At 40.0% G+C, this 17,784-nt stretch overlaps 3 protein-coding genes across 4 annotated transcripts; 1 reads left to right on the plus strand and 2 right to left on the minus strand.

Annotated features, from left to right (window-relative positions):
* Nucleotides 1-207: 207 nt before the first annotated feature.
* Nucleotides 208-4,631, minus strand: toporsa (topoisomerase I binding, arginine/serine-rich a). Its single transcript, XM_068727573.1, has 2 exons — nt 4,478-4,631; nt 208-3,399 (listed from the first exon to the last, which is right to left on the minus strand). The coding sequence occupies exon 2, from the start codon at nt 3,394-3,396 to the stop codon at nt 991-993; it is 2,406 nt and encodes an 801-aa protein (XP_068583674.1). The 5' UTR covers nt 3,397-3,399; nt 4,478-4,631; the 3' UTR covers nt 208-990.
* Nucleotides 4,632-5,405: 774 nt separating this feature from the next.
* ndufb6 (NADH:ubiquinone oxidoreductase subunit B) lies at nt 5,406-7,078 on the minus strand. Its single transcript, XM_068727105.1, has 4 exons — nt 6,819-7,078; nt 6,146-6,238; nt 5,743-5,787; nt 5,406-5,539 (listed from the first exon to the last, which is right to left on the minus strand). The coding sequence occupies exons 1-4, from the start codon at nt 6,996-6,998 to the stop codon at nt 5,474-5,476; spliced, it is 384 nt and encodes a 127-aa protein (XP_068583206.1). The 5' UTR covers nt 6,999-7,078; the 3' UTR covers nt 5,406-5,473.
* A 1,412-nt stretch (nt 7,079-8,490) lies between these two features.
* LOC137885206 (PRELI domain-containing protein 1, mitochondrial-like) lies at nt 8,491-17,716 on the plus strand. Of its 2 annotated transcripts, XM_068727371.1 has the most exons (6): nt 8,491-8,631; nt 9,493-9,688; nt 10,465-10,690; nt 11,830-11,943; nt 12,493-12,571; nt 16,418-17,716. In XM_068727371.1, the coding sequence occupies exons 2-6, from the start codon at nt 9,597-9,599 to the stop codon at nt 16,537-16,539; spliced, it is 633 nt and encodes a 210-aa protein (XP_068583472.1). In that variant the 5' UTR covers nt 8,491-8,631; nt 9,493-9,596; the 3' UTR covers nt 16,540-17,716. The 2 variants fall into 2 exon arrangements, with proteins under 2 accessions (XP_068583472.1, XP_068583473.1); XM_068727372.1 differs by lacking the exon at nt 11,830-11,943.
* The last annotated feature ends 68 nt before the right edge of the window (nt 17,717-17,784 follow it).

Raw genomic sequence — 17,784 nt, forward strand, 5'->3', positions numbered from 1 at the left:
CACACTAAAATATGAAAAAACATTGGTATAGTCATTTTAAGTAACATCCCCTTACTAAATTTGGCCTTGACATTTCACATATTGACAATTTATAAAGCAGAGTATGATGTTTTTAGGAAACTTCCAGTGCTCAGTTTTCTCATATAAATGGAAAGTGGAACAAAAACAACCACACGCGCACACACGAACCACTATAAGATACACACATTTAAGTTGTAAGGATAATGCCTTTATAATCAAGAAATTAAAAGTTTAGCATCCAACCCCTCTACACTGAATCAGCACAGCACTTTGTATTTCTGTACTGTGGGAGGTACATGAAAGATGAAAAGGTGTGTCTCATGAAACAGGAAGTGACTTACATATATAGCAACAGCTGTAGGTTTATTTTGAGAGGTACAGGACCCAAATACGAGGTTTGAGTTTCTCAGAATTTTCATGCAGAATTAGGATCACTCATATTTATGAGACTACAAATCTATGCAAAGAAATGTACAGTCATTTTCTTTCTTTTCAGAAAACCAACAGCACACACAGTTGCTCATTACAATTTATTTTAAATGAAATTCACTACAAAAGAGCCCATTCAGAAATCCAAACAAAATCTGCGGATAAGAACTACTCCATGTGTAGCAGGTAGAAATTGTTTTGTCTCAAGAAGAAAGCTGACTTATGATGGCAAAAAAAAAAATCATTGTGATTAATATCACCCCTGAGAGCACCTTAGAAATAGAATACATCCATTAAAAGAAAATGATTTTCCTGAATAAGAATTGACACTGAAAAAAGATCCCCAATAGAAGTCCATTCTGCTTTGTTCATAGTGGCACTTTGCACATTAAACAAGAAAATTTTAGGTCGCAGTCATGTTAACATATCAACATATTGACCATTGTTTTGATGTAAAATACTGATGGCAGCCCATAGGTGCTAGTGGGTGAATCCATCAGCTCCCACCTGACCATCAGGAATCTGAACTTCCGTAAAAAACTACTCCAGAGAGTCCGGAGGGGCGGAGTCAACTGGAACTTCTGTGGTACTGTTGATGGGGTTGTCCTTGTTAGTGCTGCTGGCCTGGTCGACACTGTCACCATCAAAAGAATCGCTGTCACTATCGATGGTAATGACAGTGGGCGAGTGCTTCCCTGTGCGTTCGTTACTCTTGTGCCTTCTGCTCTTCTTCTTGTGTTTCTTCTTCTTCTTGTGGTGACGCTTGCTTCGCTCATGACAGTCTTCCTCATTCACGAGCTCCACGCTGACGCTCCTGCTCATCTTTCTCGACCTGTCTTTGGATCTTTTCCGACGCTTCTCTTTGCTCTTTTTCTTGTGTTTTGTTGATAAAACAGGGGCGTTACCTTCAGCGTTTGAGTTTGAAAGTGCGTTTTTGGATGTTTCCTCCAAATGTCTCATCTTGTATTTCCTCTTTCCACCAGGCTTGCTGTTGTGAGGTCTCCGTTTCGTTGAAGGGGAGCGACTGCTGGAATAAGTCCTAGAACGAGAATGCCCTTTGTCCCGTCTTCGCCTGTCCCTGCCGGGGCTCCTGGAGCAAGAGCGACGATCTGTGAACTTGCGGCTGCTGTAATAGTAGGACCGCCTCTCTGTGTAATGCCTCCCACTATCATTTTTCTCTTGGCTGTAATGCCTGTATGACTTATAGCTGTGATCACTGTCCCTCCTCCTGTAATCGGCGTCACGTTTTGAGTAGTCTCTGCCACTGGAGTAAGAATAACCTGTTTCTCTGGATAGAGTGCTGACACCGCTGTGGGAGATCACCGGGCTCCTGCTGGAGTGCCTGCGCTCTGCACTTCGTGACCTCCTCTTCCTCCCATGATCTCTGTCCTTTGACATGTGCCTCTCCCTAGATCTGTCTTTTCTGCCCGACTTACTGGATGCCTTGTGCCTGCTGGATGTTGAAGAGCTACATCTTTCTTTTGAATCCAACTGATGATAGTGGTCAGTTTCTGCATTCTCTGACTGTCCAGCACCGCTAGGATCACTGCTCTGTGAAGCCAGAGGACTAAGACTAGAGAAGCGGATGTGTTGAGGTAGAAGAGGCACTGCTTTAATATCTTCACTGGCAGACTCATCCGAGTCAGAGGACAGCTGAACCAGCTCAGGAGTCCTGTCTAATGTTGGCTTCACAAAACTAATAATGACACAGTCGTCGCTGTCATATGGCAGACACTCTTCATTGGTAACTTTGCCCTGAGTCTCGTCTGTTTGATTATGAGAACTCGTTTGCAGTGGAGAGGCCTCAAACTCACGTGCCTCCTCCTCTAAACTGCTGTCTGAGTCGAGGACCGACAGACACTCTGCCCTGCCCTGCTCTGCTGTCGTAGAATACGACGGCCCCGGCGTCTCATCGTCCCACACAGCGTGGCTCAGCGAAGACGTGGAGTCTCCTGGGGGGTTCAACTCCACCGAGTGTTCCTCATCCTCCGAGATAGCAATCACAGACGAACTGGAGCTGCCTTCTTCATCTGAAGAAGCAGCCGGGCAGTCATAGACAGCATGCTGGTCATAGGCCTCCATATTGAAGGGAGACTTTGCAAAGCTGATGAACTCGTGCAGAAAGTGCTCTGTTCGCCCCTGAAGGAATGGCCTCAGCTCTTCCTGAATAGCTCCGTCCTCCATATCGTAACGTGTAATGCGCGACATGATGATGTGTTGAACTATGTTGACCAGAGAGCCGTGGGCTCCATACAGCACAATCAGTTCTCTTTTAAGCCAGGGGATCAGTCTATGCAGGCACGCGGGATTTCTTCGGAAGAACTCAGCCGAGGTGTCTCGGGAGCGGCCACCATCCCGGACACTCCGAATCCTCACCCCCCATCGGTACAGCTCCCTCCTGAAGTTGACCATTTCCTGCTCTCTGAGACCATTCACTGCCCGGCCTTCACTCGCAGCTCTCCTCTTGGCTGCCAACCTCATCATCATCCGCCGGATGTAACGGTCCTGCGGCTGTTGGGGAGGGTTCGCCGAGGCTTCAAACATGACTCCATTGTCTGGAGGTGGAGAGGTCCTTCCACGCATCTGTCGATGGACTCCGGTAAGAGTTGTGCGGTATCTAAACCGCACTCCACCAAAAGTCCCAAAAGAGGCGTTATCCACCGGCTGCAGGTCATACTTCTTAAAGTCTTGCTCTGATTTTATGCTGTGATAAATTGAATTAAAGGATTGTTTGCATAAAGGGCACTCGGCTTTGTTCTTGGACCACTCATGAATACAGCAGAAACAGAACTTGTGTAGGCAGAGGTCCAGGTAAGAAATGTTGTTAAATTTGTCCAAACAGATGGGACATTTGGAGTCTGGCGAGACCTCTGCAGACATTTCTTCAGAGGTTTTCCTTCTGCCCTTCTTCTGGCTCTGCTGCAGGGCAATCTTGATCGCTGACATAATCTGACATGATGAGAAAAATAGAGTTCAAACTATTATGAAATAGGCATTTCTAACACATATCAAACAAGAATGGTAAGGCAGACATACAGTAACCTGTTCTACCAAGGTGTTGCAGTTAAATGAGACCGATTGAGTAGGCACCAGAATAAAACAATGAATCACTGCATTATGACAGGTGTGTTATAATGTATGAATATTCATGTTATAATGAACATTTCTCATCAGAAAACAAATAATATGATGCTATATGGCTAGTATAAGTCTACTTTAATTATTATGACAGTTTCGTTTGTTATAAGAATAACTGACTGTGTCTCTCCAATTGCATGCCTACCGATACATAAATAACTTTAACCCAACACGTTCCTACTTGAGCAATAAATACACGGTTTTAAATTGTCATTATATCACGAGTATCTTGTAGTAACAAGAACAAATGGTGTTACACCAACAAACGTGTTATAATGAGAAACAGAGCAGAATAAATGACAGAAATGGATGCTTAAGTCGATGGATAATGTTACGCTAATGCTATAACAGTCTGTGATACATAACTGTCATGCTCCTTACGTTACATCACATTTATTTGCGCTTTACACATTCAGTACCGTACACATCGATCGCTAATGTTGATAGAACATAGAGTAACCCTACAGTTAAATCGACACTCGTTATTCCTTCGATTGCGGTGTTGTTTTCGGTTAGCGTTGACGTTAGTTAGCCTAGCAGGCTAGGCTGGACCCGTGCCTAGGATCCCAGAAATGACTCGTGTTAGTTTAGGTAAAGCTAAACAGTTGTAAATACGTAAGATATAACGTGCTGATAGTACCTCAGACATCTTGACATTCACACAAGCTCTTCTGTCAAAGCTACATTGGCGGTACCACTGATCGAAGCTTCAAACTCTAGCTCACGACCCGATGAACTATGTTCACTAAGGTTAGCATGCTAGTTGGGTTAGCATGCTAGTTAGGTAGGCTACGGGCGAGGACGTTATAGCTATGTAGCATTAGCTAGCTAGGGAGGCTAGCACGTCTACGGCTAGTTAAGACGTTCGAGAAAAGTTTACAATATTTACTTTTGGCTTCCCCAGACACGTATGCTGTTGGCAACTGATCAGCCTTCTCCGCCTTGTAGAAATCCATTCATTTCTACATAACTATCGTTCAGGAGCGAGTATAAACAAGACCAGCAGACTGGCTTCATAGCACTCCTTTCAAATCCTACCGAACATTCCGAATATTTATTATTTTAATTCAAACTATAAGCACTTCCGCCCTTCACAATAAAAGCGAAGTATTTGCATTTGAAGAACTTTTTTTTCTGTCAACATTAAATAGCAATTTTAAAAAACGTATTTAAATGATTTCCTATTTCCAGTTTAGTGATAGTAGTTATTCTACAGTGTACTGTAACCCGCATTGAGCCCAATTCCAACCAGAATAAGAGCTTTAAAGCCTAGTATTTATGTCACATGATACCACATAATATCGTACATTTAAGGTGAGGGTTCTCAGTCAACAAGTTTGCCTCATTTTCAAATGAAATTTCAGCTCAGTTTCAAATTTTGTCACAATTTCACAAATATTGTATGTGCACTAGGCTAATTTGGAAAACCCATGTAACTTATGAAGAGGTTAGCTAAAGCTTTACCAGTTAGAATAACTTTTTTACAAACATAACATTTCTAATTTGTCCCATCTATGCAATTCTATATGAAATACTGCTAACTGATTTCCACATTTTATCTGATATCTGTTATCAGTTTATGGCATTTGAAGGCTTTTCCCTTACATTAAATCCCCATCCCATTATCCTTCTTCAAAAGGAAAAGAATCAAACAAGTGAAGTTACATATTATCAAAATGTAATTTACAGCAATCCCTAAAATATTTTTGTAAAAAGTACTACAGCCTCTCACTCATGGAAGCATCAAAATATTTACAAATATTTCCACTGTAATATGTCACTATTTTCATGAATCTGTAATCACTTGTACCCATAAGTCATTTTATAATATTTTATTGGCATATACACAGTTTTTACAACAGAAAATTATTGAACTATTTCAACTTCAGTGATGGCCATGGGTCTCAGGGAGATCTGGAACACTTTCACCCGTTTCCAGAATGGTGTCACCCTGATTACAAAAACAAGGACAAACAATTCAGAAATACTCCTTTTCCCCCACTCAGACATCTCATAGAACAGCTATCGTCAGAGCATCTGTGGCCTGTTTGCATGTAATCAGACTGTGGGACAATCAGATGTTACTATGGCTGGTAAATCAAGCCATTATGCAGCTGTATGTACAAAAAAAATTAATAAATGAATCATACTTACAGGGAACAGCTTGGGTTTCAATTCCACAATGCCATATGGCCTTTCCTGTAGGGGACAGTGACATTGTTATTTAGTATGCTAAACACCTGCATATAATGTATGTAGTGATGTATGGTAACCTTGTTTGTCAAATGCAACAGAGAATGAAAGAACGTGGATTAAAGTCATTGCTGCACGTCCGTCATTCTCAAGTACTCTTGCTTTCTTTTATCATACAGGAACATACATCTACAAGTTCCTTAAAGAAAAGCTCATAGAGGAAATACACAACAATAAAACTGTTGATCTAACTCTATTGCACATAACTTGGAGACAGGACTTATCAATTCATACAATTCTTTTCACACATCTCTTTTCTGTTTACTAGCATCACAAATAATATAAAACATTTCTGTTGACTTACAGCAATATGGTATTTCACACAGTAGTGAACAATCCAAGCCGGTATCAACAGCCGTGTTAATGTGAAAACTCCACCTGTGTATGCTTTGTAGGTCTGCAAGTAGATACACATACTAGGTTATCATACAGTATATAGCAGAAGAGTACATAATGAATCAGTGTTTATTTAACAGATAATGCATACGTCAACACAGGCTGGTGCTTGCTGTCTAACTTTGAGTAGGTCAGGAGTTTATGCATGTAAAATATTCAGCTGTAAAATACTCGCAAATAGTGTGTTTGTGCTCCATTTCATAACAAAGTCACTTGTCTCTACAACAAGGCTGCAGCTAATTTTCTAATGCACTTGCAGGCATTTATTTTGCCTTATTTAATTAACCATGTACAGTCACTGGAGAATATGACATGCAGATAATAACCTCCATACTTTATTGTCAAATGATAAATTTTGTACAATAAGCACAAGTTATTATTTTAATAAACAAGCATGTCCTGTTAAGAGAGAAGTAGGACAAAGCTGTATTGTAGCTAACGTGTTATACGTTAGCTTAAGCTGTAGTCATACTACTAAACCTTCAGTTTGTTTACTGATAGTTTGCGTATGTTCAGTTATCGTCGGTGGTTGTTTTGCTAGCTAGCTAGCTAGCTAGCGTTAGCTGTGTACCGGGACTCACGTAAAGTCTCCACAGGCTCTTGGGCTCCAGAAAGCCAGCCCAGAACTTAGCGACAGCGCCGGGAGGCTTCGCTTGTATTACGGGCTCCCTCGGGCTGAGCTCCTGGTCCTTCAGCCACTTTCTCCGGAGCGTGGTGATCTGCTCGACACGGAGCTTCTCGTCTGGTGTGTACCCAGACATTGTTCTTTTTTTCTGGATATTCAACCTCAGAAGACCTACAATGACACCATGGAGGACACTTCCCTTTGCGGGCAAATGAAGAAGAATAAGAAACGGAAATTACGCACAAATTGGACAGTACGACAAAATCTTAGTGCGACACCTACTGGCCCGGAGGAGCACATGCGACATGGTGCATATTTTCTTCTTTTCTTTTCTTCTCGTATTTTGCAATACATTAAACCTTATTTTGAGAGCAACCGAAAAATGCAGTGTGCGAATAGTGTCAGAAGCAGTGAAGTCTCTCAGGAAGTCAGGTTTATTCACAACTGGTCCAACATTACCTTGGTTCAGTCCATAGGTTCAGTCCATTGGTTCAGATTATAGGTTCAGTCCATAGGTTCATGACTATAGGCTATTCATAACATAAATTATTTTACAGATGTGAGTCACACATCAGTGATCAGCATAATGACAAGTTGCAATAATAACCTTTTATTGATAATGTAATATTGTTGGTGTGTATGCCCAGTTCTATCCACTAGATGGTGAAAAACACAAGGATGATTTTATGAGCAACGGAGCCTTAAAAGGCGCACCACCAATTTTAGATGCCTTGGTTAGTATTCCACTGCCTTTGAAAACCGTTCTGTAATCTATTCTGTGGTTCTGAAGGAGCTTTGTCAAGTGTGAGATTATAATCTCTTGATGATGTTATGGTGGTATCATCTTGACCCACAGGGTCTATCTCTTCCTCTTCATATCAGAATCGGGTGTCATGATAGAGGGTGATGCATGCTATAGGCAACAAATTGTAAAGTCCCTTGGGGCAATTTTTTTTATTTGTGATATTGGACTATATAGATAAAATTGACTTGACTTTATGTAATGTTAATCTAAAAAAATAATGTGGTAAAACTATGCTGTGGCTGAACTTCTTTCTAGTATTAGTGTGCCATGGTTTTAATGCATGCAGTTCTTGTTTATTAAACTGCGGAGAGCAGTGGACTTTGCAGATCTCTGGCATATGCAAACGAGGCAATCGGCTTGTGTTTGTTACCTGGGCAAGTTATTATCACAAAATGACATCTTTAATTTGACTTTATTTAAAACCAGTGACGTCACAGACCTTGTCTCCATTCGTTTGAGACAATTGTGTTAATTAAAAATTCCTTAAAATGTATTTGTTTGTCATTCAAGGGCTATATTTGTATGGGTTCAGTGCCAATTTAAAGCAAGGAATACATGTCTATTGATGATTTCACATGGTCAAAAATAAAATGTTGGATGTCATTACTCCTATTTCTAATCACACACGAGTTGCAGTACCTGTAACCATGGGACCATGCTGCATGGTGATTTTGCACCTTAAATACAAATTGATTTATTGAGAAAACATGTCTAATATCCAGATTATAAACTCTTCATGAAGGCAATGACACTCCGGTACAGTAGGTGGCGACATGCACCTGTCACGCTGGTTTGTTGCCCGCTATTGAACAAGGAAGAACAGTACGGTCCTACGCATCTCTGGTCCGGAGTCCTGAGTCCGATCCTGTTGTGTGTCACATGTAGGATAATGCATGTGATCAGTTAATGCTAACGCACTCTGCATATATTGATTAGCCTAAGTGTTCAGTAGCAGTGACTTCAGGTAAGATTTCTCTCGTTTCCTCACAAGGTTAGCCAGGAGCTAGTTACAACAGCTCACATTAATTAACCTCGGTTGAGCTGTTGTTGTGGTAAGCCAACTTTCAAATTCTCAACACAGTCATGATTGAGCTGTAAAATAACTAATATGGTGACTGTCACATCCGTTTAAGACGCTAGCTAGCTGTTTGCCATCCAATGAGCTAACCTCATATACAGTCTATAGAACTTGTTAGCCATCGAGCTAAGAACAAGTCCTTACCTCAGCTGCTGTATGTAAAGCCATAAGTCAAGGTGACATGTGTACAGATTGCGTAAGTAACGGTGACTTTACTCACATACCACTTCTGTCAGTTATTGTTAGCTGTTAAAACATAACATATGGCGCTCAGAACGTGTTATGTTATGCATTATTTTGGCAAAAAGGATATTTTAGCTCAAACAATAAAACAGATCCTCCTCACAGTTAATTAGGAAGACCCATATGATACTTAAGAAGCAATTGCATTGTGCAGTTAAAATAGAAAAGACAAAGAAATATAGTTATTGTGTACAGGCAAGTAGTTATGGAAGTATGTAAACAACAATGCAAAACAAGCTGTGTACAGTATATAGGCCAGTTTTGTGGTATGGTTGGTGCTGTATAGTTATTGCAAGATAGCTCTACCACGGTCCTGTCCTCATCATCATCAAAACAATATCCCTTTACTGTCAAGTACATTTGTTTGACAACAAAGGGACATTATGTATATATTATCACACAATGTGAAAATGAAACCGTATTTATAATCTGTAAATACCTTTGTATTTAGCGCTCATTGATGGTTGATAGATTTGGTAAAGTTCTTTCTCTTCTCCTTCACAGGACTGCCAGATTTTGGATGGAGTCAGCACCCGAGTTTTCATTGTCTTATGAAGTTGCAGCCAGGTTACTGAGGGTTCGAAATTCAAGCCATCAGCAAGTGAAGAATGGTCAAGTATTTCAGTAATAACATAGACATCAAGAGTACTTGGGACCATGTTGTCTCTGCTTTCTGGCAGAGGTATCCGAACCCATTCAGGTAATAACTTCATTCTCAGTAGTTTATCAGAGAGGCTCATTGTAAAGTCACAGCCTTTCAGAGATTGTATTTTTTTTAGTGGTACACTGCTTGAAATTAAATGAATAACCCACAATCATACTTGCTCAACTTTGTTTACTTATGAGTGACCAGGAAAAAGGGCAAAACAAGACTACGTTGTGAACGTGTATTTGTTTTTAGTCTCTGCTTTTAATTTCACCTTTCCACTTTTTTCACCAGCTACAGAACATTTGCAACCAACTTCATCATAAATGTAATTGGTAATGTTTACATTCTCAGATAAATTGCATCAATTGTAATTTAACTGTTATCTAAAACTCAACTCAGTGGAGGACCTTTGAGATGTCGTGGAGACTGTTGTTGTTGTGCAGGAATATAGTTGCCATATTGAGTTATTGGGATGAAGAGGAGTGTATTGTTGAACCCTACTATATAATTAAGGTGAACCTTATGTGCATTGCTTTGCATTTATGGACCTACAACTAAAAAGAGCCCTCAGTCATGATAAAAATAGAGATCAACACCTTCAGAGATCTTTGCTCTATGGTAGCTCACAAACACCAGTGACCTTTTGTGCATTAAAAGAAAACAAGCGTACACATTCTCTTTTAATTTAGTGTTTAAAAGTGGACCCCTTGTTTTAATAACAGAAATTATAACCTGAAAGTGAAAGGATAGGTTCACATTTTTAACTGTGGGTTAGTCAAATCCATTGAGTATCCTTAGTCTTTTTGCTTTGTTTTTATATCAATCAGCACCCATGTCCTCACAGAGGATGTTGTGTACCGGGAGGTGACTGTGGACCACCGGCTTCTCTCCAGACGCCTCCTGATGAAGACCAATCGGCTGCCTCGATGGGCGGAGTGTGTCTTCCCCGCCGGCATCTCTCGCTCTGTGTACATCATCGAGGACTCCATCGTGGACCCGGTCAACAGGACTCTGACCACCTACACCTGGAACCTCAACCACACAACTCTCATGGTGAGATATTCTCTGTGGTTTGTTCCTTTTTAGTGCAACATTCCTCAGAAGTCTTTGAGAAATACAAGCATGGTTATATGTGTCAAGCTGGTTAACAAAGTGGAGCAATTAGCTGCTTATATTGGTGGAGAGACTAAGCTAGAAGAGAGTGAAAGTTGCTCAGAAACACGACTCCAAATGACTTATAATGTTGCTTTGAATTGCTGGATGTGAAGATAAGCAGCCGTTTGCTAACAAGTTTGTTATTTCAACTTAAAAGGTGATGATATATCAGAGTTGTGTTCACAACTGCCCCCAAGTGGCCAAAAGAAAATGGCTTCGCCGATCGCTAGTGGTTCATGTTATCACATTGCTTCAGTGATATAGGAGAGTACTGACTAATCACTGGTAGATGTCATTACAGGTCTTGTTGTTGACATTGTAAACTCTGTTGGCAGAGTAGAAAAGACTGAACTCTGTGTCATGACTGCACAGTGCACTCCTGTGTTGCTGCTTTCCCCAGAAAGGAGGAGGAAATATTAATTCAACCAGCCTGATCTTCAAAGGAGGCGAGCGTTTGAGCGCCGTTCAGATGTATTAATCTACAAGGGAAGAGGGACCCTGACATGACTTGTACATTATGCAGCTTTAGGATGTGCTACTTTCACACTCTCCCTGCTGTACACTACACACTAATGCAGGAGGGAGTTAAGCTGCGCTTGTTTTTAATCTACCACAACATGACGTTAAGCTAAATGGTCGTAATCAAAGAAATTGTCTGATCAAAGCGTTCATATCAAATTGCAAAATTCCCCAAATATTCCCACCTTGTAATTCGTTGTAGTCGTATGTTTGATATATTATGAATTAAAATGTACTCTCATTAAATCTAACAAAGAGACTTGCAACTTGTGTTGTCCACACAATATAAAGTGGTGAAGATCATGCAGGAAAAGTGGATTCATTTGTTTCCAGCATGTGTTTTCATTATAAATCAGCTCTTAAGTACGTCGAAACTCAGAAACTCTGCATTAAAAACATGTATTCAGTTCTTCCATGTCTGTTCCTGACACTGTGCATCCTGCATGACAAATTAAAATGGTTGCACAGCTTTGTCCGTTACCTCATTCGCTGTCCCTTTTCTCTTCCCCCGATGTCAGTCAGTTGAAGAGCGTTGTGTTTTCCAAGACTCAGTGGAGCAGCCAGCCACCACCCTGCTGAAACGAGAGGCGTGGATATCCTCAAATGTTTATGGCTTATCCCGACCTATTCAGGTGCTTTTACCCTCTTTGTGCAGCTAGTAATTACCCATGCTTGAATCAACTGTTAAGCTATTCTGAGTGTAATATACATTTTCATCCTTTCTTTTAAAAAAAAAAAAAAACAGTATGTTCTGTACATAAATCAGATATAAATTGATCAGTTTAATAGTAGCAAGATTGTAGAAAAGGACACTTAGACTAATTGACAATCATCACCTCCTTTTATCCATCCGATAGTGTAGAAATAGATATGTTTACGCTTTAGTTTAAGTACGTACATTTGTTTTTATTTAGAGGGTAACATACAGAATCCAACTTTCAAGACCGTAGTTTGATTTGTAGGCCACAGGATGGGCATCACAGGCGTGGGATCCTATGTCCAAATGCCAAAATATAGAAGTGGAAGATTTGAGGGGAGAAAACTGTGCCAAAAATATGTCAACCAATAATTGTTATTATTAGATGTGGAAGATGCCAGACTATCCCCAGAGAAAAGGAGAGAGAGGACTGTTGGCTTGGTGTTGTTTTTTTAACGTCATTTCCTCTTCTGTCTTTTCCTAGGAGTTCGGATTGGCCCGCTTCAAGAGCAATCAGGTGAAGTCCATGAAAGGGCTGGAATACGCACTGTCCAACTTACAGGGTACGTACACTTACCCACTAACGGGAGAAAAGTGCAAGGGAAAAAGAAGAGGGAAACAAAACAGCTTATTTTTAACTGTTGCTATTTCTGGAGAGGAGAAACTCTTATGAGAAGTCGGGCTTTCTTTGCTCAAAACGTTAGACTGCAACACTTTTTATGCAATTCTTTTGACTTATTTATGGTTTAATTTACACATTTTCTCTGCTTTTATGGTGAAAGTAAAAACTGAAGTGGCATTCAAATGTTAACATTTACCCTGACCTAAGTTTGAAGCAGTAAATGTACTCTTACACGTAGAAACAGGTTAGTTTAAGCAGCCTAAAGGTCCCTGTTTTTGAAATACCATGTAACTGCAGAGGGATGTGAGATAAACAGCTTGGACTTCTGAATTTAGACTCAGACCAAAACAATTTAGGCAGTCAGTGTTGCTTAAACAAAATACTGTGGACTAGGCCATATGAGAGGCACGTGAAAAAAAGCCAGTGGGGGAAAGACATCAATAACCTGATTACATAAACATGAACAAAACCTCAGGCTAACTAAAGGTGCAGTCTGTAAAATATGGGTCTTCAGAAGCAAGATCTGTGTCCTTCATCACAACTACGGCTGAAATGAATGATATTCTTTACATTATTGATTAGTTATTTTCTCCAAAAATGTCGCTTAAATCTACCAAAGCCTAAGTTGACACATTCAAATTCCTTGTTTTGTCCGACCAAGAGTCCAAAACAATATTTAGGTTGATAGAAAATATAAAATAGCAAGAGGAGCCACATTTTTGGTATTCTTGGTTGAATTCAGCTATAATCACTACCCTTAATTGTTCATGAACAAATCCTTTATACATCATCAGACCCTGAAAAACTAAACATTTTTTAGAGACAGTGTTTGGCTGACTTGACTTTTATAGACTTTATTAAGAAGGCAAATGCAATTCAAAACATTCAAGTTTGAAAACTCAATTTTACTGATCAGAGAGGGGAACTAGAAGCTATGAAATGAGAACGGTAGTGCCTAGTTTGGCAGTGGGCCCTGACGAGTGAGGTTTATGTCGTGCTACAATCTCTGTGTTGTGCTGATCCGGCGTACTGTTGTCTAAAGGGCCTTCTCCCATTGTTGTGATTCTGACCCACTGCCCCTTTGTTGATGGCACTGCAGGGATTGGGATCAGGCTGAGCGTTGTGGTAAGTATGTTAGCAGTGGGCATCTGTCTGCCAACCCAGGCCATGATGCCACATATGAGCCTCACACAGTAGGTCTTGTGTAGCTGAGGTAGTGACCGTCTCCCCTCGCGTGTTGTGTATGCAGATACACACACACACACACGTTTATGTCCTCAAAGGTCAGAAACTCAGAGTGACGGAAAAGTTGATCTAGCATCGGTGTAGTAATAGATAGTGTCTAGTTTAGTTGACCCGAATGTCCTAAACTGAACTTTAAAATATTGTGGTGTTTGTTGTCTCTTTTTTTGACTTTTTAGTTACAATCCAGCTGAATTATATTTGAAAAAAGTTTTGCATTTGTCCTTGTGCTTTGCACAAATTCCATTGACATTAAACGAATCATATGTTAGACAGTAGAGGAAAACCTTTGTGACTTTAAAAGTAGTGTCAGTTACTGCATTTTGCCATTGTATGGCAGTATAGTCAATAAAGTGTGCTGTAGAACAGAGAGGACCCCTAGTGTTGTTGCTTCAAAAAACTAAAGTCACTATGTATTTTGGTTTTATACCGTTTATTTTGAACCATCCATTTTAAAACACTCCCCTCTGATTGGACAGAATAGAGTGTGTGAGGGACAGGAGGAGGTGGGAGAGAGCAGCGTCATGAGTGGGGTGGATTCATGTATTGTTGTGAATGCATGCAATGCAACCGGGACTGTGTGCCTCTGCTGTCATCTGATCTGGATGTTGAACTGGAGTTTGTGCTTTTTATTGTCTGCCTTTGTGGATGAAATAGACTGTCGGGTGGATGCAGTGCTCATCTCATAGGTCCAGCATTTTTCACATTTAGCTCCGCAGCCTTCTCCTGATCTCTTGCTGTGAATACATTCAGTTAATTAGCATGGCTGCTCTCATCAACTGCTATTAAGGCCCCAAGAAAGAGCTGATGCAAAACTATGAAATATGTTCACTCAAGTTTTCAGAGAAACTGGTGCTCATAAGTACAACTCTTGTTCATCCCATCAGGTAAAAAGTTTTAGAATTAGAATAACAAAGAATGATGAATCTCAATATGGGAATATTGTTTCAATAAGAATATTTAGAGACAATAATTAAAAGTATGGAACTATCACCCCCATTAAATACAAATACAAGCAGCCTTTGTATTTCTTATTCCAAGAGTTGTTACTGCTACGTCGCTGGCTGGCTTCCTCTCTGATCACAGAGTCGGCTTATGTCATAGTTAATGTCAGCAGCTCTCAGTCCATTAGTCAGTTCTTCCTCATAATCAACACTTGATGATGTTATCAGGAAGTTAGCATGGGCAAGAAGAAAGGTGTCGTCGTGTTTCAGTAAAATGAGGAGAAAAGGGCAGAGTGAGACATGAATATTGCAAGTGAAGAGGCAGGCCCTTAAAGTTGAACTCATGTCAGCTCTCACAATTATCTTAAATTGAAATGTATGAGGTCCTGACGGCAACACAACGTATGTATTTTTTTGTCAGAAGGATAAATAAATAAAATTAATTTGACAAACCTATTTATAGCACCCCTTAAAATCAATTGTACTTTTAATACACTGTAATTAAGTGAATCAAAATCAGACCTGATAAATCAGCTGAGATACCGCAGTACTGCTTCTCTTGTTGTTTTTTAGACATTTCCTTCAGAGGAAAATAAACACCTAAAACTCCCCAAAGACTTTGGGAATGCTGCGCTTTTTCTGATAATGTGAAAGTACCCGAGGGTGGATTTGAACTTTTTTAAAAGTGCTTCCATTCAAGCAGTGAATTCAGTTGCCTTTCAATTTCAGCAGAGTTAGTGGGGCCTCTGCACCAGACTGTGTGACGCAGTCAGGGAATGAAATCATTCTCAATCAACTCCACTTTAGTGAGGAAAAGAGAACATGTTGAAACCAGTTTGACGGCCTCAAGTGAAATTTGCTGCTGGTACGTCAACTCTCAATCTCAATTACATTAATAGTTATTGTAGTTAGATGTCAGATCACTCTCTAAAAATCATTTTCCCCTCACAGTGTGCCCGGGACAAAATAGGTTAGACTCTATACAACCACAGTAATAATCTGACCAGCTTTCTCCATTCTTATATTTTCAGCTTTCCTTCATACCAACAATCAATGAATAAATCAGTAACCAGCAAAACACAAAAACAAGTTCCAGCGTGTTTGTGTGCCGTCAGACACAAATAGACGGAGTCGAGCGTATCTTGCATTCTCAATGGTCCTTAATTAAGCCTTCAATGACTAAATATGTTTCAGATCCCATCACGGATGCAGCCTTCGAGAAATCCTCATTCTACTTTTCAACTTATCACTGTTTTATAGCAGTAGTATGTTTCCTCTCATCTCCCACGGGGGCCTTCATATGTGAATGTCCTGTCATGTCTGAACGATGCCGTGAGGAACATTTATTTTAAAGTAACATACTGTATGTCGGCGTCAATTTTACGGCTTGATGAAGCCAGCGATGCTCTGTATTCCATGTCTGAAAAAGGTCTCTCTCTCTCTCTCTCTCTCTCTCTCTCTCTCTCTCTCTCTCTCTCTCTCTCTCTCTCTCTCTCTCCCTCTCCCTCTCTCTCTCTCTCCCTCCCTCTGTGTGTATGTGTGTGTGTGTGTGCGTGTGCGTGCGTGCGTGCGTGTGTGTGCGCGCGTATACGCTCTCACAGGAGAGACGCCCCAGCGGCTGCTCAGGGACTCGGTGAAGGGAGCATCGGAGAAGGCCAAGGAGACGGCTAAGAGCCTGGCTTCAGCTGCTGCTGGCCCACAGAAACCCCAGCAGTACGTGTGAGAGGAGGATGTACAGGTGACATGAACTCAACACGATGCCTTTTGATCATTGAGATCATCTTGACTGGACTGAAGTTTTCTGGGCTCTCGCTGATCGCTGGTCTCTTCTCTACGGGTTGGACTTTTGTCTTTTTCTTTCTGTCCTTGTTGACTCTCAGGTCCTGAGCATTTGTCTGAAACATATTGCCTTTGTGGAAAAGTAACTATGTCGGATATCAATGCACATTTTCATATTTTGCCAAATATGTTATTTATGTATTTATTTAGCATATTTATGTATTTAGTAAGCATATTGTCATGCAAAATGACAAAACTCTTGAACAGTGATATATTATTATTATTATTATTATCATTGGTCCAGCCTAAATTCCTCATTAGACCAAATTATGATACTGTGAAGTTGTATTTAATCTGGTTGACAAGGAGTATGAATATGTGTATATATATATATATATATATATATATATATATATATATATATATATATATATATATATATACACAGTATATAGTATAACTACACTGCTATACTATTATTGTCGTATTACGTTCAATATCTTAATGATTTCTTCCTTGTTTGACATTTTTTCCACTTTCAAACAGATCATCATTCACTGTGTGGTACTGTTGTCGTCACACAATGCATTCTGTCATATTGCGCACATTAATAAAAACTTTTGTATAAATGCTACTGGTTAGTCACCGTCAGGACGGCCTGCACTGAAGCTTTGATAATCAAAAGTGACTTTTGGGGGGAAAAGTCAGATTGAGCAAAGTTTTCTCACATCTGTGCTCAGATTTACTCTGTAACTGTATGACCATGAGGTGCGTCAGTGAAAATATTTTTAGATTAGATTATTTCGACTGTTGATTTGAAGCTTGAGTAGAGATAAAGATGATATATTATTGTAAAAGATTTGAGTAATTGCATTCCTTCTTAGATGGAATTGTCTGGATTTTTCTGCTCCAAGAAGACTTGAGTTGTAGTTTGAAAATTTACAGAATTGAAATAATTTTGAAGGATTATTTAGCATTAAGCATTTGTGATATTGTTTATATATATGTAGATTTATTTTTACCATGTAGTAAGATATGTAAAAACAGAATACATGTGAAATGTAATAATTGTGTTTGCTCATTGTCAAACTAAGCCTTAATAAAATGTCATAAGTTAGTGAGTTTATTTTCCCTCTTGTTGATTTCACCAGTTTCTGAACTAGTTGATATTCTGTTCTACAGATCAGTT

The sequence above is a fragment of the Cebidichthys violaceus genome, unplaced genomic scaffold (genome assembly GCF_023349555.1).
Source record: "Cebidichthys violaceus isolate CVI_PGR_0920_01 unplaced genomic scaffold, fCebVio1.0.p SCAF_4, whole genome shotgun sequence".
Lineage (NCBI taxonomy): Eukaryota > Metazoa > Chordata > Actinopteri > Perciformes > Stichaeidae > Cebidichthys > Cebidichthys violaceus.